This window comes from Fistularia commersonii, chromosome 24, assembly GCF_037954325.1.
Source record: "Fistularia commersonii isolate RoL2024-O1a breed Wild chromosome 24, RoL_Fcom_v1.0, whole genome shotgun sequence".
In the NCBI taxonomy this organism is placed as follows: Eukaryota; Metazoa; Chordata; class Actinopteri; order Syngnathiformes; family Fistulariidae; genus Fistularia; species Fistularia commersonii.
The window spans coordinates 1333487-1356916 of NC_141307.1; the positions used below are offsets into that span (position 1 = coordinate 1333487).

At 45.2% G+C, this 23430-nt stretch overlaps 1 protein-coding gene across 5 annotated transcripts; it reads left to right on the forward strand.

Moving 5' to 3' along the window:
• Positions 1–1690: 1690 nt before the first annotated feature.
• Positions 1691–21889, forward strand: LOC147219599 (uncharacterized). 5 transcript variants are annotated; one of them, XM_086171618.1, is made up of 11 exons: positions 1691–1947; positions 11882–11919; positions 13776–13811; positions 14865–14961; positions 17457–17675; positions 17749–17889; positions 18709–18864; positions 18940–19115; positions 20119–20253; positions 20696–20833; positions 21019–21889. In XM_086171618.1, exons 1-11 carry the CDS (start codon positions 1920–1922, stop codon positions 21247–21249), a joined length of 1395 nt encoding a protein of 464 aa, XP_086027744.1. In that variant the 5' UTR covers positions 1691–1919; the 3' UTR covers positions 21250–21889. The 5 variants fall into 5 exon arrangements, with proteins under 5 accessions (XP_086027744.1, XP_086027740.1, XP_086027743.1 ...); XM_086171614.1 differs by having other exon boundaries at positions 1692–1947; positions 14865–14970; XM_086171617.1 differs by having other exon boundaries at positions 1692–1947; positions 11885–11919; positions 14865–14970.
• The last annotated feature ends 1541 nt before the right edge of the window (positions 21890–23430 follow it).

A 23430-nucleotide genomic window follows, 5' to 3' on the forward strand; every position in this document is an offset into this window, starting at 1 on the left:
TCACACACACACACACAACCAGCTGCACAATTATGCATTCACACACACACACACACACACACACACTCACACAGCTATAAATAGTCCTTGCTTGTCTTTCCTTTGCAGAAAACTGAGTGTTTCTCCTCCTCCTCTCCTCACCTCCTCTCCTCGCCTCCTTCTCCCCTCGGCCTGAATACCAATAACCCCCCTCTTCCTCCTTTTCCCCCCAGAAGCTCATAATTCTGTCTAGCTTGAAGTCTTTGTCCTCATCTCTCGGTGTGACTCATAGATTTATACAGCCTCCATCCCCCCCTCCACCCTTCCTCTCCCTCTTTTTCTTCTTGCAGAGGATTCATCTACCTCCCTCCATCCAGGGATCTTCTACTTCTTCTCATGCTCTTTTTTTTTTTTTTAAGTGCGGGTGGGGCGGCGCGTTGCCACGGCGACACCCGCCCACGTGACCCCACCTGTGTGGGCGCTGACGTCTACAGGTGGGTCTCACACACACACACACACACACACACACACACACCAAAAAAGAAAAAAATCAATCAATTTCATCAGAAGATGTGAAACAACCAACTCGATCCATCCGTGCTTGTATTGATCGAGGTATTGACTGGTTGGGTCTAATGGACTGGGTAACTGGTGGATCAATTGATTGATTGATGGAGTATTTGAAGCCCGATAACGTGCACGTTATGTGCACGCCGTTTTCTGTGGAACCAACACTAAGGAGGAACAGCTGGGAATCCTGAGGAGTGAGCGCGCTCAGTGCGTCCGAGGTGATTGTAGTCCATCGCTGAGCCGGTGGCTGAAAGGAACTACAAATATGGCTCCAAAACTGGTTTTCCATCCAGAATTTCACTTCTTCAGTGAACAAAACAAAAAAGATGGGAAAAAAAAACAACAAATTGAAAATAAATACATTTTAAAAACGTAAATAGACAAATACATAGAATAAATCTAAAAAGAAATGACAATTAAATTCAATGACATTAAAATTAATAAGATGAACATCATGAAAAAAATGAAATCAAATAGATTGAAAACATGAATAGACAAATACATGACATAAAACTAAAAAGAAATTATAATAAGATTCAATTGAGTTACAATAAACCAAAAAAAACAAGAGACGAAATATGAATAAAATAAAAATAAAATGAAATAGACCCCACATAAAACTCAAAAAAATATATAATATGATTCAATTGAGTTACAATAAACCAAAAAAAACATGAGACGAAATGAAAATAAAATGAAATAGATTAAAAAATGTAAATAGACAGACAATTGAAATAAACTCAATTCACTGAACTAAAATGAATACAATAACATAAATATGAGATTAAATCCAAACAACAAAATCGAGTAAAATAAATCAAAAACATTTAAAAGAGATGCTCAAAACAGATAAAATCAGAATTCAGGACCCGCCTGCAAATAAACAAAAGAGCAAAAAAATCGACAAATGTTCGGAGGAAGAAAAGAAAGTTTAGAAGACAGAAAGAAAAAGAGGAGAAAAAGAAAAACAAACAGGTGGATGAGCGGAAAACACGAGGAGAAAACAAATGAAATAAGGTCGGATCAGTGATGCTGTGTCAGAGAGGAGGAGGGGAAAGGAAGCGTCACACACACACACACACACACACACACACACACACACACACACACACACACACACACACACTCCGCTCCTCAGTCACGGCGGAGCGGAAGGACAGAGAGGAAGGAGACGCGGGGAGGAGAAGAAGGAGGAAGAGAAGGAAGAGGAGAAGAAGAAGGAGAAGGAGAAGGAGAAGAAGAAGGAGGAGGAGAAGAAGAAGAAGGAGAAGGAGAAGAGGAGGAGGAGGAGGAGGAGGAGAAGAGGAGATGCCCGCTGGACGGATGGACGTGATTTCCCGCAAGCTGCACGCGCCTCTGTGACGGACGCCATGGGCTGCATTGGATCCCGCACCATCAGTAAGCACGCGGGCGGATGGAGGGATGGAGGATGGAGGGAGGGGGTGGTGCGCGTACGCGTGTGTGCGTGTGTGTGTGTGTGTGTGTGTGTGTGTGTGTGTGTGTGTGTGTGTGTGTGTGTGTGTGTGAAAAGAAGGAGGGCAGGATGGAGTGATGGAGCTCGCGTCGCCTTTGTCTCTCCTCCTCGCGCGCTTTTTCTTCTTCTACTTCTTCCTCGTGTGGCGCGTGCGCGCGTGCGTGCGTCTAGGCGGGACAGACGGCGGGATCGGATGCGCGTGGACGTTTCGGCGGGGCGTGTACGCGCACACACACACACACACACACACACCTAAGGTCATTCCACGCGGGGCGTCTCACCCCTCCCACACACACACACACCTTCTTACTTCCCCACCCCGCATCTCCGCGCGTGTCTCCGCTCTGCGTCACGCAACGACGTAATAATCCCGCACACACGCGGCGGAGCATGACTCGTGCAAGATGAGTCAGAGGCGGGTCCCGGTGAGCGCAGGTGCGGGCCGTGAACGCACTACATGTAGGTCAGTCCCGCAAAGTCAATAGTGCGGGAGGGCGAGACGCTCACGCAACGCACACGCAAAGCAAGCGCGCCACTCCGAGCCTCCACCCGGGGGAAGTTACGGCCATTTTTTTTTTTATTATTATTGTTTTAATAATTATATGGATACATTTGATTCAGAAAAAAGAAGAATCATTTAATTCACGAGAATTATTATTATTGTTATTATTACTATTATTATTATTATTATATTTTATAGGTCTTTTTTGATTTAAAAAAATAATATAAAATGTACCCAATATTTTTTACTATTTTCATTTATTTCCGTTCTGCTGCTGCTTTTACTCGGTCCTCTCTGACAGCTTGTTTTGAGTCACGTTGCCGTGGCAACCCAAGGCTTCCCCGCCGGGGGTGTTTCTTCCCATCCAGGCCTGCAGGCGGCAGGTTTCTGTCCTCGCTTGTGGACGAGGGGGTTTCGCGACTAAAACGTCGCTCGGGTCGACTTCCCGTCAACGTCGGACGTAGGAGAACGCGTTTGTTTGGAAAATCCGTTTTTTCCCGCTGAGGCCCGAAATGTTTTATTTTGAAAATCCAACCGTCATCACCTGATTTTGTGCAGGACTTCCTGTGTTTCTTCCTGTCGTCTCTTCGGTGTTTTATTCATTCAGACTTCCTGCGCTTTGTTTAGGATTTACTTTTCCCTCGACCTTATTTTACTGTTTTTATTGTCTGAACGTGAATGACACGGATAGTAAACGCATCAGGTCATGTGACACGGTAGGAATGGATGAATACATGTCACCTGTCTACATTCTATCTCTCTATTCTTGCAAAATAACTGATGTAGAAATGGATTTAAAATGATTTTTGATATATACATATATGCTCTCTCACTATTTATATAAACTATATATATATAGACAGCGTTGCTGTTCATACAAATAGAGTGGATGTTTTAAATTATTTTTTCATACATATGTATATTCACCTTCCATCGTCTATTTTTATGTGAATATTTAATTTAAATCATATTATTTATATGTATTTATATTATTAATAGTACATGATAAGAATACATAGGGGTTTATGCATAGGGGGAGTTTATGTTGATACAAATAGAGTATGTTTTAAATTATTTTTTCGTACATATGTATGCCCACTTTCCATCGTCTATTTTTATGTGAATATTTTATTATATCATATTATTTATATGTATTTATATTATTTATAGTACATGATAAGAATACTTATGAAGGGTTTATGCAGGGAGTTTACGTTGATGCAAATAGAGTATGTTTTAAATTATTTTTTTGTACTCATCCACTCTTTCCATGGTTTATTTGCTATATAAATATCGTCAACAGTTTGTTTTCATTTTTTTATGATTATAATAAGAATACATATTGTTTATATAAAGAGGGAGTTTATGTTGATACAAATACGGCGTATGTTTTGAATTCTTTCACAATAATATATGTGCATATATATTTATATAGCTTCTCCATATATAGATGTTTTGCATTCTTTCTCCACAATAATCATGTATACACACACATATATATGTGTATGTATATATATTATTTGATGAAAACGTGCAACCTTGTTCTCGTAGCGTTGCAACTTCTCCCCCAAATACCTCTGTCTGGCTGGCTGTTTGCTTGTCACCATGGCAACCGTGGCGGCGGCGGCGGCGATGGCGGGGACGTTCCGTGTCGCGGTCCTCCGCTTTGAATCCCCCGGGACGGGTGGAGATCCAGGAGAAACACGTCCTGGCAGGGATAGAAACACACTCCGTCACACAGGAGGAGGAGGAGGAGGAGGGTCTGACCTTTGATTGTCATTGAGCCGAGCGGAGGATGGCGAGGGAGGGGAGGAGACGGAGGGATGGAGCGGCGGAGGTGGGGGAAGATAAACAGAACCCTAAAAATATCCCGGTGTTTTTACAAGAGGGTGTGTCCCCCCCTTCCTCCTCCTCCATGTTCTCCTGGAGGTTGCGAGCGTCCTCTTCCTCCCGGAGCTTCTCACGGATTTGGAAGAAAAACACACCAAAAAAATAGCCGCGTCAGAAGGTTCTGGATCAACAGAACATCCAGATCAAGACGGAAACCCCTGATAATCACCTTTGAATCAATCGATCAATCGATCAACCAAAGACATACAGGTGATCCCAACAAGTCTGATGATGGAGGGGCGTGTCAAACACTCAAAGATTACCTGGCTTATTTATTTAACAATAAAAATAAATGAGGGTACATATAATTAAAATAAATAATAATATATATTGAAATATATTAATTCTAAAAAAAATGTAAAAATTACAAAAAAAAACTGTTTTAATAAGACAACCATGATATATATATATATATATACAAACATGATGTGTGTATATATATAGATGTATATATACATCTATATATATATACATCATGTGTGTATGTATATATATACATATGTATATATATGTATGTATATATATCATATCAAATCATATATATCATGATATATATATTATATGTATATGATACATATATATATATCATGTATGTCTCATTAAAACAGATTTTTTTGTAATTTATATATATATATATATATATATATATATATATACATTTAAGCGTCTTCTCTGCGTCGTGGACACGACACGGTTTCTGCTAAAAATAGGCGGAAGGTGAGAGAAAGACGAGGTCAATGAGAGACAGGAGGGAAAACGTTACAGTAAATATGGGTCAACAGCTAGCACTCACTTACACACACACACACACTCGCACACACACACACACCTCCTTGACTTTGTGGAAATAAAATCAAAATATTAAGCGGAGGCCTGGAAAAAAAGATAAGAAATATTCTATTGTGTTTCTGCTGCATCATCCTCCTCTCTTCTCCATCCTGCTGTTTTTTTGTTTTTTTTGTTTGCTTTGTTTTGCCCCCCCGTCCGCCGCCGCCGCCCCGATTGTATCCGTTTCCTGCTCCGTACAGTTTTAGCCGCGGCGCTAATGGCTGCCGTTACGTCTGGTTCTCCTCCGGTTACCGTTTGCGGCCTGAAGAAGGCCGCCGCTCGGAGAGACGGCGCCGGGATGGCGGCGAGAGGAGAAGTACCGACCACCACAAGGGGGCGGGAGGGGGGAGCCTGTCAAATATTTGACGGTTGAACTTAATAACAGGACGTTTGCTCAAATAACCGCATAACACCGGGTCAGACGTGGACCTGTTATCACCCCGATCCGCTCTTTTTTTCGGGATCGATGACGAGAACCGGTGTCGGAACCCCCAGGACCGGGTACATTGAACTTTTCCCTGTGCCGTTGCCATGGAGACAGGCCAGGACCCACCCGGAACGATGTCTTGCGTTTTGCGCTACGTTTCAGCTAGTCAGCGGGTTAGTTAGCCTTCCATCGGCCGGAAACCGCATGACGTTTTCGTGGAGATTCTCGTCTTTCCTTCGGAAAACAAAGACGGTCCGCCGACCCGTTGACTCAAATCTTATACGCATCTTATTCCGAGAAACGCCGGAGTCGTCATCCTCATCCCGGCTGCAGCGATTCAACATCGATTTGCGCTTGTTTGCGATGTTTTGCTTCAATTTAGATCATTAGAATGCCTTTTTGCACTTCTTGAACGTTCATTTTGCACCTTTCTTTCACGGATTTTTAAACTTTTCCCGCTGCTTGGCAGCATTTCTCTCGGTTTCACGTGACCCTGCTAGGTGCTCTGAAGGCTTTGCAACGTTCTGAGGCGACCCGGCGCTGGAAACGACGCGTGGAGAGGGAGGAGGGAACCAAAATAAGCAACGCTCGGCCCCGGGGGGCTCCTTTCGGGATTTAAAGCGCGGTTTGCATTTTCTAAATGTCACCGAGCTTTTCGTCAAAGGCGGCGTCGCGTGAGAAAGAGCACGTTCAAGACGCCGCCGCCGCCGCCGCCGCCGCCACGCTGCTGCTCAGCGAGCCGTCCGATGATATATAATCACCGCCGGCGGGCCGGGAATCCGCTGACTGTGGGGCCCGCGGCCGCCTGATTGGCCGCCACGTGAGCGGCGCATGTGAGCAGGGACGCAACGGCGGTTTGTACCGACATGGATTCCCGTCACCTGGCGTTCTTGTTTTCGAGCTGCGTTCACACCGATTAGCTCAATCTTGCATGTATTTGCAACATTTTTAGATTTGCAGCTTCTCCTTCTGCTGGCCAAACATCTTCAGGTGCATTTTGCAAAATTTTGCATAAATGCTAAAGTTTAGCTTTTGCAAAAGTTTGTCATGTTTTCACTGGATTTAGCAACCCTTTAACACACATTAGCAATGTTTCGTTTTTTGTGATTTTGCAGCGCTTTCAGCTTCAGATTTGAATCGTTTACATGTTGAAACCAAGCCGTCGCTCATGTCCTGCTACTTCCTGCTTGGCTAAAGCGTATTTCGCTCCCGATCGGAACCCGAAGATGTTTCTAGGCGGCAGGACGCTCCGGGGTCGGGGGGGTCGTCCGGGGCCGAGACCCGCCGTTTGGCGTGGTGGCGGCTCCGTTTCCACACGGATTAACGTCTCTGGGAGAAAAATGTCGTTCCGATTTGGCGTGCGTGGCGCCGGAGGCCCTGAAGGGCCCCGTCGGCACCGGGATTATTTTTAGAAATGGATTCAGGGGCTGGCGATGGGAAAAATCCCTCCCTTATTTACATTTAACCTCCTCCTTTGTCTGCGTCTGTTCGTTTCACGGTTTAAGGATTTCAAAATGGCCGACCCCGGCTCCGCCCACAGGACTCCTGTCTGGGAACGGAGCTTAGCTAACAAAAGTAGCAAGCTAACATAGACGCTATCAAAGCTAGCTGGGTGGGTGGATGCTAGAGTAGCATGCTAACCCAGCTGATTTGACATGTTTGAACATGATAAACATTATGAGGAAGCAGAGCGTCTTAGCTAATTACTGTTATTATTTATTTTATTATTTCGATCTTTTAATATATATTTTTACTCGCTGCGGGATGATGAAAGGAATATTCTATTCTTCAGTAGCATGCTAAACAAGAGCTAATAACTGAAAGCTAATAACCAATGGTGCCACCTCCTTTCTGCTAACTACATCCGCGTGCTAATATGGATAATATCAGGGTTGATGTTTCCCGGCTAACAAAGGCAGCATGCTAACACAGCTAACATTCAACAGAGTTAAGGGACTTAGCTAACCCCTAACACTGACCAAGGCTGAACATGTCAGCTGAACTCTGTTGCACAGCAACTAAAGTTACCTTCCTAGCTGCAATAGCAGGCTAACAATGCTAATGTTTAGCTTTGTTTGACTTGACCCTTCAGTGTTTTTAACAACATATCACAACTTTAGGGTTTCTGACCGGCTCATCTTTGCTCCCCACGTCTGGAGGCTTTGGTTTTCCGACGTTTGGGCGGGACTTTGACGAAGCGCCGGACGCCTCTGGGTTCCGTCACGGTTCCGGCCTCGGTTCTCCCCTTCATTAATTCCTTAACCCTCTTAGCCTCGTCAAGGTCGTGGCGGCGGCGAAGGGGGTGGGAGGGGGTCTTCTCCCCCGTGGACGGTGTCTCTCCCCGTCACGTGGCGGCGTTTAATGATCTGACCGCCACACACTCCTCGTCTGACCTTCAGACGACCTTCGGCGGGCTTTTATTCCCATCCTGTTTTCTGGGACCGGACCCTAAGCAGGAAGCAGGGATCAAGAAAAACACTGTTTATTTTTCAAATGACATATTTTTGTCTTTATAGTTGTAAGTAAAACTGGTAAATTATACTGAGCGAGAAATTCAAAAATCCCGTTTTTCCCGAATGACAAATTATTCTATTAAGATAAATGTTTTGAAAATGAATGTATATTTTAGTAATTATTGGAAAGAAATTATTTTATAGAATTTTACAGATGTATATGTTACAAAGTAGACATACTACCCAAAAATGTTTTAAAAAATGACCTCAAAAAAGCGAATAAAACAAGAAAAATCTATCAAAAAAAAATTAATAAGAATAATAATTGATCTTTTAACATGAAAATCTAAATAAATCAGCAACTTTTAAAGAATTGCTGAAAAAAATTGCGATAAAAAATGTAAAAATCAGAAAATAACCTGCTAAATAATCAACATAATAATATAAACAATCACTTTGAAGTTTTGGTCCAAGTAAAAGCTCCTGCATGAGGACTTTTGTTTTGAAACGCTTGCTCGCAGGTTCAAGCCCGAAATTAAAAATCCAGATTCCATTTCCGTGTTCCCCCGCTCCCAGTTGGTCACGCCGGGTTCCACGGCCGAACGCTACGGTTCGGCGTTCTCTGAGGATTCTTCCGGAACAAGAGCGGGAGTTCATTTGTCAACTTCCAGTCAGATTATCTGGAAACTGGACTGTAATCTGATCATTTAATCTGAGTCGATTCCCGTCTGACGTTGTGCTGTTTGTTCTGCTGTCGCCTGTTGGAGGTCTCAACTTACCCGACACACACGCACACACACACACACACACACACACACTCCACATTATCGACATCACTTCCAGACTGACGGATGCTGAGTGTATTTAGTAACGTGTGTGTGTGTGTGTGTGTGTGTGTGTGTGTGCGCGTGTGAGTGTGTGCGAACCACGTCCAGATTAATTGTTTGATCTCACGAGCCGATCGAAAGGTGCTGGTGACACGACGGCAGCCGATCGGTCGATATTTTGATTGGCAGCCGGAGTGCAGGGGAGCGAGATGTCTCACAGTACGGTAGCATGCTAAAACCCAGCTAGCACAAACGGGATAGTCTTAGCCGCGTAACGTAGCATGTGCAAAAGCAGCTCACATAACTCTGAGATGGAGCTCAAAACAGCAACGTGCTAGCATACAGCAAAGCATGTCTAAGCTAAGTGCCTCAAATTAACAAGGCAAAGTATCCAGGCTAAGTACAGTAGCATTGTGACACAGCTAGCATAAAGTAGCTGTATGTGTAGGTTCAGTGGCAGGCATGCTAACATGCAACTAGCATGATTGTGGCTACCTGTTTTGGCTAAGTGCAGCACCATGCTCAAACACGACCGGAGTGCTATCCTGCGCTAACGTGCAGCAAAGACGCCATGAAGCCAAACTTTTTTGGCAAGCCAAAGTAGCAGGGCTAACAAATGCTAGCTAGCACCTAGCACAGCAGCGGTCGGTATGTAAACACTGTTAAACACTGACTATAAGTGAGGAAAGCGCCGTACTTATTAGCGCAAATCTGCACTTTTAGCACAAAACCATTGGAGTAAAGCCCCCTGTGGGGTCTGAGAGCCACTTCTCCAGACGAAGCTGTTTTCTGGAGGATTCTTGGAGGCAGAACGAGAGGCAGAACGACGGCTGAGCAGCAGGGGAGGGAAGAGGACGAGGGGGAGGAGGAGGCGTTAGCTTATTAAGACAAACTCACTGGAGCTAAATTTACTCCCGGGGTGTGAAAACATCAACATTTACCACTGCAAAGCAGACAGTGGAAGATAAAGCAGAATTAGCGGCGGGATAGATTTGCATTTGTCATCAAGAGGACGTTGACCTTGGGCCAGGAAGCAGCTAAGAGGCTGTTTATGGAGTTCCACAATTACGTTTTTATCAAAATAAAAGTGCGATGAGCTCGTTTTGGACGGAGATTCAACATTTCAACTCGGACAGAACAGCAATGACAGGAAGTCGGGCACAAACACGGCTGATTTTCAGAATAAAACTTTGGTAAAGACAAAGGGAGTCTCTTAGACCTGAATTAAAAGATAAACAGAATCAAACCCAAATGTCTGCGGGCACACACACACACACACACACATACACACACACACACACACACGTGACGGTTGGGTGAAGGTATTACCCCGGCGAGCAGGACTCCCTCAGTGCTCCATGTCGGCTCGGAGCGGAGGTGAGTCAGACTCCAGGCTTCGCTCCGGATCACCGTCACGGGGCCCCCGTGTCACCGCACACACACACACACACACACACACACACACACACACCGTGCGCCCTGAGCGATGGCAGCAGACAGGCGACGGTCCGCCAGAGAGAGCTGTCAAGGTCTATTGTTGCAACGTCGCACAACGCTAACCTTCTTGTATGTGCGTGTGTGTGTGTGTGTGTGTGTGTGTGTGTGTGTGTGTGTGTGTGTGTGTGTGTGTGTGTGTGTTCTATACCTCGTCCTGTCCGGTTCTCCTCTGGGTGCTCTGGAAGTCGACTTCCTCCTGCCATAAAACGGTGACATTTAACGAAATAAAAGGAATTAAAATGTAATGAACAGGAAAAATAAATGAGTAAAATAAACAAATAAATATTAAAAATAACATAAGTGGGGAAAATAAAATTTAAAAAAAATTTGGAAAAAAAAATAAAAATTCGAGAAAAAAAATTCAAGTAAAAACCAGCTCACGTTATCAATATTTCCTTATTGATCGTGCTGATTATGAGCTGAAGGTCTCACCGCCAGGAGATCCAGGCTCTTCTTCCTAGTGTTCCAGTGTTGGCTTCTTCTCCTCCTCCCAGAGCCCCTGCCTCCCTGTGTGTGTGTGTGTGTGTGTGTGTGTGTGTGTGTGTGTGTGTGTGTCAGTGGCCTCCAGGATCCCCAGGGCTGTGTGTGAAGTGTAGTCACAGCCAGCCGAGTCATTAACACCGAGTCGCGCAAAGTTCAAGGCCGGTCCTGGTGGGACCAGACATCTCCTCAGATGTTCCTCCATGTTCTCCACCTGAAGGTTCGCGGAGGAGAGGGTGATTGACAGATGACGCTGTGATTGACAGCTGTCCAGGTTAAACCCGTCCCCTCATGTCAGCGGTGACTGGCTCCGCCCCCAGCAACATGTGACACACACACATATAGACGTATATATAAACACACACTCACATATACACATGTACAAACATACAAATATATATGTATATATGAGAGAGATGCACACCCACACACACACACACACATATATATATATAGACATATAGACAAATACATGCACATATACACACACACACGTACATACACACATTTCCACCACACGTACTCACACACACATATAGATATATATACACATATACATACACACACAATATACGTATATATATATGACAGAGATACATACACACAGACATACATTTCCACAAACACACACACACATGTAGACATATACGTACACACAGATTTCCACCAACATACACACACACACACACACACACACACACACACACACACACACACACACACACACCTCAGGTCATGTGGACTGACTGTGTAACCAATGGTAACGAGCGACCTCAAATCAAAGCCTCAGGAGAGAATCAATCTATTAATGGCCTGGCGTTTGTGTGTGTGTGTGTGCGTGTGTGTGCGTGTGTGTGTTCTCGCTCTTTGAACTGTTTTGGATCTTCATCATGTGGTTGAAACACCTGTAGCTGCCAAAACAAAACAAACTCACCTCTGTCTCTCTCTCTCCAGCAGCCGATGCGGTTCCAGTACGGAAGGATGGTGATCAGGTAAAAAAACAAATATCTTACTTCATCTCGCTTTCTAACATTTCCTCTGCTGAATCCCATGTGTGTGTGTGTGTGTGTGTGTGTGTGTGTGTGAGTGAAAGGGATACAAACACCCATTTTACTGCTGTTTCTGCTCCCCCTTTTCTTCGGTGACATCCTGTGATAAGGCTTTCTTTCCTCCTCCTCCTCCTCGCCGACATCCAAACACCCCGACAGTTTAATTACAATTTAAATCCTCTTAAACGCTGTCGCTTCCTGCCTCCCCGAAGACCCCGGCTCGCTCGCTGCCACCGGGGCCACCGGGAGGAGGAGGAGGAGGAGGAGGAGGAGGAGGAGGAGGAGGAGGAGGAGGGCGGCTCGGTTCCCATGGCGACCCCGGGTTGTTTACACCCTGATATGAGGAGCTGGGCGGGAAATTTCAATTTTTAGTTGAGGGTTTCCGTCTTCTAAACTCCTTTCATTTATGCTGGTTTAATTCTATATCTTTACATAAATTCTATTTTATTTTATTTTATCTATTTTATCTATTTTATTTCTATTTTATTTGTATTTGAATTGTATTGTATTGTATTGTATTGTATTGTATTTGTATTTGAATTATTTAAATTTCTTGTTTTTTTTAAGAATAAGAATAACTTTATTTATCCCGAAGGAAATTGTTGCGCCAGAGTTTCGAGTAAAACAAAACAATAATGAATAATAGTAGGAAATTGTATAAACAGTAAAAAAAAAGGGGGGAGAGTAAGAAATACAAATAAAACTATAAAGTGTCAAATTCAAGGCTATAAAGTGTTTTAAGGTCTTAAGTCTTTTAAGCATTTTAGAGATTTTGTTGTTCTTTAATCTAATTTTCATCCACATACATCAAATACACACATGCACGGTCATTCCTCTCGCAGTCTGATCCACATTCCAGCGTGCACACACACACACACACACGCACACACACACACACACGTGTGTAGTATACATGCAGGCACAAATTTCCACAAACATGCACACACACAAATGCAAACAGACATACGCATACACACAGATGAACGCAAATACACACTCAAATAAAATGTGTACGTGTGTGTGTGTGTGTACGACTTGGATGGTGAAGATGTAATTAGATGTGTAGTTAACCCTCGTCATCACCGTGACGACAAGAGAAGCCACAGCATCAATTCCTCCACACGTCACATCGACAGCCCTTCTCACACACACACACACACACACACACACACACACACACACACACACACACACACACACACACACACACACAGAGTCCAATAATAGCAGTCCAAGGACACCAGTGACATCATCACCGCTGCCATCTTCTCCACATTAGCTGTGCCAAATAAATCATGGCTGGAGCCTTACACACACAAACACACACACACACACACACACACACACACACACACACACACACACACACACACACAGAACACTTGTGCATGTTCCTTGTGAGCCCCCCCCCCCCCCCCCCCCCCCACTGAAAATGGCCGGCCCCATACACACCCCCTGGTGGCCGGGACACCCACAGCAGTCAAAGAACATTATAATGTTTTTTTTAATTATCACTCATTACTCATGGCTCACAATGATAGGTGAGTAAAATAAAAAAATGTAAATTTAAATAAATAACAATTTATTGGGGTAAAATATATGTAGTTGTATGAATGTGTGTCGATCGGAGGCCCGGTGGATTTTCAGAATGAGAGTGTGGGGTTCGATTCTACTGTTTGTTTCTGTGTCCTGATTGACCTTTTCCCGCCTTTTCTCCCCCCCGACCTCTGACCTCTGACCCCCTCCCACACGATCTCCGTCGCCCCCCCCCCCCCCCCAACCCCCGACCCCTCCCCCAGCATGGCCGTGCAGAGTTTTCCTGGGAAGGAATCAATGTAAGTGTCCTTGTTTCATCCCCACCGCCTCCTCCCCCTGCACACTTCCATCCTGTCAGCGCCACTTCCTGTCACCCCCGACCCCTGACCCCTGACCCCTGACCCCCCCACTCCTCCACACACAAACAATAAGGAACCTCTTTAAGCAGTTTAGATGTCCCTGCAGGATGTGGCGTTCACCACAGGGCCGGCTGTCAATCACAGAGCCAGCTGTCAATCACAGAGCCGGCTGTCAATCACAGAGCCGGCTGTCAATCACAGAGAAGCTGTCAATCACAGAGGCAGCTGTCATGACAGGGCCGGCTGTCAATCACAGAGCCAGCTGTCAATCACAGAGGCGGCTGTCAATCACAGAGCCGGCTGTCAATCAGAGCCGGCTGTCAATCACAGAACCAGCTGTCAATCACAGAGGCAGCTGTCAATCACACAACCAGCTGTCAATCACAGAGCCGGCTGTCAATCACAGCATCCCATCCAGACACGTCAATCATTCACTCACTCATTCACACCCACAGACTCTCTTTAGATGTGGGATGCAGATGGAGAACCCAGACAGCAGATTAGAACATGAAACCTTCTTACCGTTGGATGAGGCTTCTCAGCACCGTGTTTGGACCGAGGGATGAAGACGGAGAACCCGATGAAGAACCCAGGCAGGGGAACATTGAGACTCCATCTGTGGAGAACCCAGTCTGACACCAGATGAGAACCCAGAACCTTCTCAGTGATACGCTAGAATTCTATCTGCTGATTGTGGACCGCGAGATGAAGACGAGAATCCATGCAGGAACCAGGAGAGCGTGGAGAATCCAGGCCCCTCCACCATCAGATGAGGGTTTCCACCTCACCGTTTGGCCTGTCGGGGAGAACCTTCAACCTGGAACATCCATGATAGGATCTCCAGATTTTCTCCGCAGCGTCGGTTTTCCAGCTAACTCACCTTCACCAATCCCGGTGTCCGGTTAATTAATTTCCATCGCATTTTCTCCTCCCATCCCTCCTCCTCCCACTCCATCTCCTCCATCTCCTCCTCCTCCTCCTCCTCCCGGGCAGCTGTCCATGGAGGACACCACCTCCATCTTGCCGCGCCTCAAGAGGAAGTCGGCCAACTCCTACGGGATCGGGGCGCTGGCTAAGTCGTCTCTGTCAGGTGTGTCAGGTGTGTGTCTGTGCTGCTCCCTGGTAAAAACTACAAAAAAGCCCCCATGTTGCTTCCAGAGGCTCCGCCCACTGCCGCCGCTGCCACCGCCGCCGCCCAGGGATCGGTCCACTCATTAAAATAATTAATAATAAAAGACATTACTACGAATAAAAAAAAAAACAAAAACGAGGAAAAAAACCAAATAGATAGATTAATTTAAATAAGTGAATCCAACAGATAAATACATGATAAAAACAGATAAAGCAGGTGAAATGATTACATAAATGAATGAATGAAGGCCTGAAAAACAAAAACATAGAAATAAAGAAATAGAAAAATTGTTATGTCAAAAGAGTGAAATGCATATGAATGACTTAATGTATTCTAAATAAACAACTATAATTAGATAATTAGATTTGATTCATTATAATTAGAGGGCAGGACAATGAACAAACGAATAAATACGAAAAGTGGCACTGAAAAAAAGACAAAGAAATCAACAATGTGAATAAAATAGGTGAAATAAATATATACATGAATGTATGAATACATGAAAAACAAAACCACAGAAAGAAATGAATAAATTAATGTATTATTAATAAATTACTATAATTAGATAATTAGAGTGTAGGACAATGAATGAATGAATGAATGTTAAAAGTGGCACTGATTAAAATACAAAGAAATCAAAACATAAACATACACACGAATATAGACATGTGGAAAATAAGTTAAATAAATGCATATGAATGAAAAAAAGGAATTAAAAAAATTAGATATGAAATGAATGAATGAAAGCATTTTTAAAGCGGCACTGAAAAAAGAAAAGGAAAAGAAAAAATAAAGTAAATACAACAAAGTCAATGAATAAATAAGAATGAACAGACGAATGAATGATAACATTAAAAATGAAATTCAAGTAAACGCAAATACCGGACAGTTCATTGACGCGACAGAGCTCATCCCTGGGCGTCGTCGTGGCGACGGCGGAGGAGGCGGAGCTTGGCACCAACATGGTCGCCCCTGTGGGTGCCCCCTCTCCCGATTCCACCCCCGACCCCCCCCACTCTCTCCTCCATTCAAATCAATGACAAGGCTCCTTTCATTGATGGGAACCAATCAGATCTCCACAGGCGTCTCCACAGGCGTGTTGGGAATTGTAGTCTTTTTTTTTTGTTTTTTGTCTCCTCCTTAGATTGTCAAGTGGCGCCAGTGTTGTTGTTGTTGTTGGTGGTGGTGGTGGTGGTGTTGTCATGGCGATAGGTGGCTTCTTGTTGTGACACCTTGTGCTTTTTGTGCTGCAGAGTAGTTTTTTTTTTTTTTTTTTTTAATTTAGCTTTTGTAGTTTAACGGCAAAGACGTTTGTATTTGTTATTCTCTGTTTGAGCTTTCAAACGGGTCGGGCTCGGAGAAACACGTGAAACGACCGAAACGTGAAAAGACATTAGCCTAACAGATGCTAAAGGACTCGACGATGCTACGCGTCGACAGTGCTAACACAGTTAGCATCCTGAACGTTTTTTGGTGCTGAGGAAAGTTAAAAAACAGAACTGCCGAGCTTGAAAGTAATGCTAATGATGCTAACACCGACAGCTAACATTTGATAGATTGTGAGCCAAGTGCTTGTTGATTACGTTAGCATCTTGGCTACGTATCATCACGACCTCGTGTTTCTCAGGCTAACATGCGAGCACGGAGGCGTGGCGATGCTCCTCAGGGTTTGGAAGTTCTTCTAGCATTGATCGGACAACGGCGGCTTTTGTCGTGCAAAAGAGAAGCAGTGGCGGCGCCAATGGCAGAGCCCCCGTGGTCGTTTCACGTCTTTTCACCAACGCTCCGTCCTGCTGGCGTTCAAGTTTGGAGCATTTTGGCGAGCCGGGACCCCAGAAACATCCCAACACCCTCCACGGTCTCCTCCTCCTCTTCCATCTCCACAGCCATGTTTTTTTATTTCCTCCATGCAACTTTCTGGCTGTAGAAAAACAAGGGCTTAGAATTTCGATCTATTTATACGTCATGTTTTTACATGTAATTTATCTAAATGTTGGTTTATAATTTAATATAGGTAGATGGTTTTCAGCTGCGTCCTCCATCTGTTCACATTGGAAAATACTTTATTTTCCACCTGATTATTATTATTATGCATCTTTGCATAATTAGTGAATTCATTTTCTTGTTTTGGGTTTGATTTTCATCAACTTATTTCCATTTTTCTTTCATTTCTATTGTATTTTGTCTGAACTGTTTCTAAACGTGGCGTATCCATAATTTCCCTTTTTGCATTATTTATTTTTGCCTCTTTGTGACACTATGATGCATCGACCGTCAATGTCGCTTGCGATCAAATTCCCCGCCGCTCGTTTCCATGACGACGATGATCTCCGCTCATCCCCATCCCACGTGACGCCATCACGACCCTCCCACCCTCCCGCAACCATTCCCGCCGTAAATGACGTTTTGACAGTGCATGTGTGTGTGTGTGTTACCATGGTTACCTGTGGCAGGCGTGACCCGCTCCATGAAGGATAAGGTGACCAAGCCGACCGCCATGGCCCAGGGCCGCGTGGCCCACATGATCGAGTGGCAGAGCTGGGGGAAGCCCTCGGCGGGGCCCCTGGGGGCCGCCGGACACGCCAACCTGCAGCGGGAGAAGGAGCGCAGGATGGAGAACGACGCCTACAGCGACCTGAGCGACGGCGAGAAGGAGGCGCGGTTCGCTGCAGGTGCATGATCGATCGCTAATTGCGGCCAGACGGATTGAGAAGCTGGGATGGCCTGACGTCTGCGGCCCCGCAGGTATCATGCAGCAGTTCGCCATCTCCGAGGCCACGCTGTTCGGCTGGAACTCGCTGGACGGGGAGAGTCTGGGCGCCGGGTCCAACCAGGGCAGCGTGGCTCACCTGAGCGAGGTCAACCAGGAGAGCATCACCAGCAGAGGTCAGCGCCGCCAACGCCGCCGCCGCCACTTCCTCCTTTTTTTCATCCAGAACTCATTGGATTTATTGTTTTTGTCCTTGCTTTAAAAAAGCCCAGAATATTTAATATTTTCCAAGAATTCTCGTAAGTTGATTCATTTCTCTGAAACTGTTTTTTTTATATATTATTATTATTATTCATTTTTTTAATATTAAAAAAAACATTTTTTTATATCATTTATTTGAAAATGCCAAGATTATCTATTTTGCTGATATTCAGTGAGTTTATGGATCATTTCCAGGAAATTTCTGTAAAATTTTAGAGGATTTTACTGTTGCAATATTTGTACTTTTTCGATGAAAATTCACTCAAGGTTTGCAGGAATGGGGGAATGAATGAATGAATGAACTGGTTTTTACTTTTTATTTTATATTGTAATTAATGATGATTTAAAAATTTCAAGAATATATATTTCGCTAATATTCAATGAGTGTATTACGGGAAATGTCATAATCATCAATTTTATCTTTTATCATTTTTCAGGGCATTTTTGAATACAGAATTATTTTTTTAAATTAATTCCTGGTTTCTTGGTGGAGTGTTTTTATTTCTTTACTGTTCATTCATTTTATTATCTTATATTTTACAAAACATGAATCACATTTTATCCCAGAACTTTGATTTCACGATTGTTTTGGTCATTTCTTGGTCAAGATGATTCTTTTTTTGGTAACTTCCTGTGACACACACACACACACACACACACACACACACACACACACACACACACACACACACACACACACACACATAAAGGTCAATGTGTTAACCCCCTCACAGACCAGGTCCTCCATCACTCGTCCGCAGACGTGTGGCCCCACACTTACGTCTCCCAGGGCTTGTACTGCCTGTCCTCCTCCGACGCCTGGGAGCCAATCACCAGCCAGCCGTCGGGAGTCGCCTCGCCGGCGGCGGGCTCCTACATCATGGCCGCCGGTGAGGCCGCCGGACGCGCTCGTACCTTACCGCGTCCCCTCCCGTACCTTGCCGTTAAGCCTGTGCTGGTTCCAGGGGGCGGCAGCGGCGCCGGCGGGACCCCCGGCGAGGGATTCGACGGCGCGGTGGGCGCCTTCATCCAGCAGCACCAGGCTCAGCTGGTCCTGCAGCAGCAGAACCAGCTCCAGCAGCTCCAGCAGCTCCACCACTACCAGCAGCAGCAGCTCCTGCAGTACCACCAACAGCAGCAGGCCAGTGCACACACACACACACACACACACACACACGGTGGGATTAAACCACATGAAGTTAAACATTTCGAGGGCCACATCAGCGTCATGGAGTATAAATGAGTATAAATGTAACTACATGTAACCAAATATGTCAAATAAGTGTAACCTTCAATTTCTGCAAAGTAGAGACGTGATCATTTTGATGGTATTTACGGATATATTAACCTTTTACCTCCCACGCTCTTATTCAGCACACTAAATACACTGGAAATTATATAATCCCACTATATTTCATGATATAGTGGGATTATATTTAGCAGATGAATCTTATATAGCACATATATATAGCACATATACAGCTCATTATAGCACATGAATTTATATAAGGGACTCACAATATACATGTGCAATAACTCACACTTGTAATTTGTGTCTATTTACATATGCAGCTTTCTTATCTAAACATTTATTCCTCCTCTTATCCTATATATATCCTATCCTATATATTCCTACTATTATCTATTATTGTTATGTTTTTGCTTGAAACTCTGGCACAACAATTTCCTTCGGGAGAAGTTGTTCTTATCTTATCTTATTCCTCATCATATTTTTTATTCTGCATGTCCTGGACTCCTGAGGGATCACTGAAGTTCTCCCCAATCCTAACACATGCAGGGATTATAGCACAGTTATATATGGAGACGTTCCATTTCGTCAAAAATGGGTATTTTTGATTTAGGGACAAGAATTAGCAATTATCCGAGGACAGGATTTCTCAAGGACATGGGGTCCTGGACCTGCTGTCTCTGGGGCTTAGGGTTCTTACTGGTACGTCACTTTGCCTTAACGGAACTCAACTCAGTTTCAAGGTCACGATCGCCAACCCTTGGTCTCCAGACTCGTGGTTGTCCTCCCGAAAGTTCTCCTGACAGATGTTAAACTCCAGGACAGAACGCGGTGCTTCTGTTTGACCTCCCAGTCTGTTCTGAAGGCCTATAAACTGCCTCTTTCTGCCCCGCAGCCCCTGGAGAGCAGGCTACATAGTGCCTCCCACTCCCTCCAAGCCACCCCCAACAGCACCATCCACAGCCTTGGGCCTCCAACCCACCCGCGGCTCGCCGACCTGTGGGGGGCGGCGCAGGTGGAGGCGCACCAGGTAGGGAAGATGGCGTGATTAATGAACCCATGAAATCCACCGACAGCAAGTTGGAGTAGCTGACGTGGGTTTCATCGGAAAAGGGGTACAAGTATGGCGGCTAATGCTGCACTTGTACCCGCTTCGCTTCCTGGGTCCTTCAACGTTCCCCAGTTCTACCGACATCCGTGCTCCCTGGGTTCGACTGTCCGACGATATCGGGCGCACATTTGGGGGCTGAAGGGTCAGGGTGACCTCCTCCCCACTCTAGAACTTGCAGACATCGGACCCCAGGGGACGGTAGAACCCGAGGAACATTGGACTCCTGAGACATTTCACTGGTTAATTTCACTGGTTGACGTATCAACCCCAGAGGGACGGTTGGACCTTTGAGACGTGACCTTTTGTTCACTGGTAGACACATAATCCCGCCTTGACTCGAGGGAACTCCACTGATTTCCAGGTGGAGATTGTCGGGCAGCTGAGCGGGCCGATGGGGGAGATGGTCGGCGGGATGGTGGAGACGGTGGGGGAGGAGCCAGAGCCCGAATCCGAAGGGATCCCCGAGCAGCACGAGGAGGAAGAGGAGGAGCTGACACATGTGAGTTCCATCCCTGGATGATGCCTCACCAGCAAAGCACGGTGGATAACAACCCTGCTCAGATAGCAGATAGATGACGCTCGCGAAGGAGAAGGTAGACGGGGAAGCTTTACCTTGGAATGACGGTGGCTCGCGGCGGTTGGTTAATCAAAAGATCAACGGTTAACCGCCATCTCTGTTCCCAGGTAGAGGAAGTGACGCTGACCCTGGAGGCGGAGCCTTGTCCGTTGACCCCGTCCTCGCCGAGGGAGGACGACCCGTCCAACAGGGGCTCCAGCCCCGGACTGCCGGCGCAGATCCCCGAAACGGCGTCGGAGAGGATACTGTTCGACGTCACCCCCTGCGTTGTCCAATCGCTGGAGGAGAAGGAGGAGGAGCCTGAGGAGGGCTCCATCGTCGTCGTGGCGACCAATTGAGTCAGAGGCGCCGAGAGGCGAGAACTGAAAACACGCAGGACGTTAATACTACAATAATCGATCGAGCTATTACCCCCAACCCCTTTTCGGACGTTAGAGATGGCTTTGTGGGACGTGACCGACACAAGCGGGTGGAACCGTGGAACGTTATATCTGTGACAACAAAAAAAAGAGCAATTTAAACTTGAATTCTGTGACAATTCAAGCTCCGCCTCGGCGGGCGGAGCGGCGAGGAACTGATGTTTCGACCACCTGGACCAAAGAACCCGGACTGGGATTGGAACCCCGTCGGGGGGGCAGGAAGTGACAGAGGAAGTGACTGGTTTAGAAAATAAAAAAAACAAATAAAAGCGCAATACAAGGGATTACAGACACAGAATAAATTCGGATCAAGCAGTATCTCAAATACCGAGATGGGTACACAACCAAAAGTCAGTGCATGCTTTTTAAACCGTGGCCGAGCCCTCACTCTATCATAACACCATATACAAAGTAATAATATATCAAATTGCTTTTTTTTATAATAAAACTGGAGAAAAGAACGCGTATAAACGTAAATAGGTCTTTGTACGAATGTAAGACTGTATGTATGTACGAATGTAGCTCTGTTTGTGTGTAAAATATATTCTGCCGACAGTTACGCCTCTCGTAGCGGTTATTTTCTATCTTAGCGTCCATTGCTAACAAAGGACAAGTCACTAGCTGAAACGCTAAATTCACCGATTTGTTTCAGACACACTTGTCCTCGTTTCAGCTAGCGTGTATGTGCTAAGCTACTTACCCAGCACACAACAAACCCTGCTAATTTGGACAGATAGTGAAGGATAGCTGGGATAGCACAGAGATGCTAAGTAATGATGACCACGGGTTAGCTGCTATTGTTAGCATCAACATTGTAAATTGCAGGACGGTGTAGCATTTTGGACGTTCTGTGTTGGCAGGGAAAACACTATCCTGGGAAAAATGATGTTTGCATTGACGTTTTCAGCTTCGCCCATCACAGATGCATTCCAGGCAAAGCGATTTTAAAAGTAGCGTAAATTGTGAACGAGCTAATTTAACACTCACAGAACAAGCTGCTAGCTTAGCACCCCTGCTGCAGTTTGCAGCTTTTCCTCCGCATGACGTTTCTGGACAAAACCTAGAAAAGAATCACCATAAAACTAATGACATTACAAACTGTGACAATGCTAATGTTTAGCATTCCAAGCAGGGCCCCTGTTAGCATTAGCATGGGCGTCATGTGATTTACCAAAACGCCAGGCAGACGGGTTTTAATCTCTTCCTCAACTCCGTAAACGCCACTTCCTGTTTTGGTCCCGGACAAACAAACAGGTGGACAACTAGAATAAACCTTTATTGAGCTACATGTTTTCAGTTTTAGATAAATACAGACGAGTCTGTGCAAAGAGTAAGAAATAGAAACACACGCACACACACACGCACGCGCGCGCACACACACACACACACACACACACACACACACCAGAATTAAAGACTTAAGGCGACACCTGAGGAACTGTAAAAACAGATTTGCTAAAAACAGATTAGCATGAGATGGTAAATCTGCACAATGTAGATGTGCAGGATCACATGGAACAGAGCGTAGATCTTCAGTCAGGTAGCTCTGCATGATCTGGTAGATCTGCACGGCCTGGATCTACATCATTTAGACCTGCAGGATCACATGGATGGATCCAAACGCAACGCCGTTTTCTGTCAGCTGAAAAACGTTGAGATGAGCAGCGCGAGCCGCTGCTAAGGCGCTAACGAAGCCTCTCGCTTGCTGAATGCCAGCAGGCGGAGGTGAGAAAAGAGCAGCCGTCGTTCGTTGGCGGGATTTACAGTCGTGGTTATTTTTTGGGGGGGGGATTTTTTTTTTGACGCTACCCGAGTACTTTAAGCTAGCTAAAGCTACTGAAGCACTTGAGATATGTTTATGTTTTATACTTCTTTATGACATTTAGGTTGGAAATACTGCATTCTGACAGCTGCAGCTCTGAAGATACTGAAACAGTGTGTCTGAAATGGTATTGTGTGTGTTTTGGGGTGTTTCCCTCTCTATATGTTGCAGGCGATGCGTTTTTGGTAATTTAGCTGCAGCCCCCTATTGTTTCCCGGCCCTTAAATACTAGCCGTGATGAAATTCCAGCAAAATTGCCAGGAATCTTGGGAGAAACA

Bases quoted from the DNA above. Each gene is read 5' to 3' on its own strand.
- LOC147219599 (XM_086171614.1), top strand. From the start codon at position 1,920: ATGGGCTGCATTGGATCCCGCACCATCA. The intron at 17,890-18,708 runs GTCAGCGCCGCC...ACCCCCTCACAG, and splicing joins GGAGAGCATCACCAGCAGAG to ACCAGGTCCTCCATCACTCG. The intron at 20,254-20,695 runs GTAGGGAAGATG...ACTGATTTCCAG, and splicing joins CGCAGGTGGAGGCGCACCAG to GTGGAGATTGTCGGGCAGCT.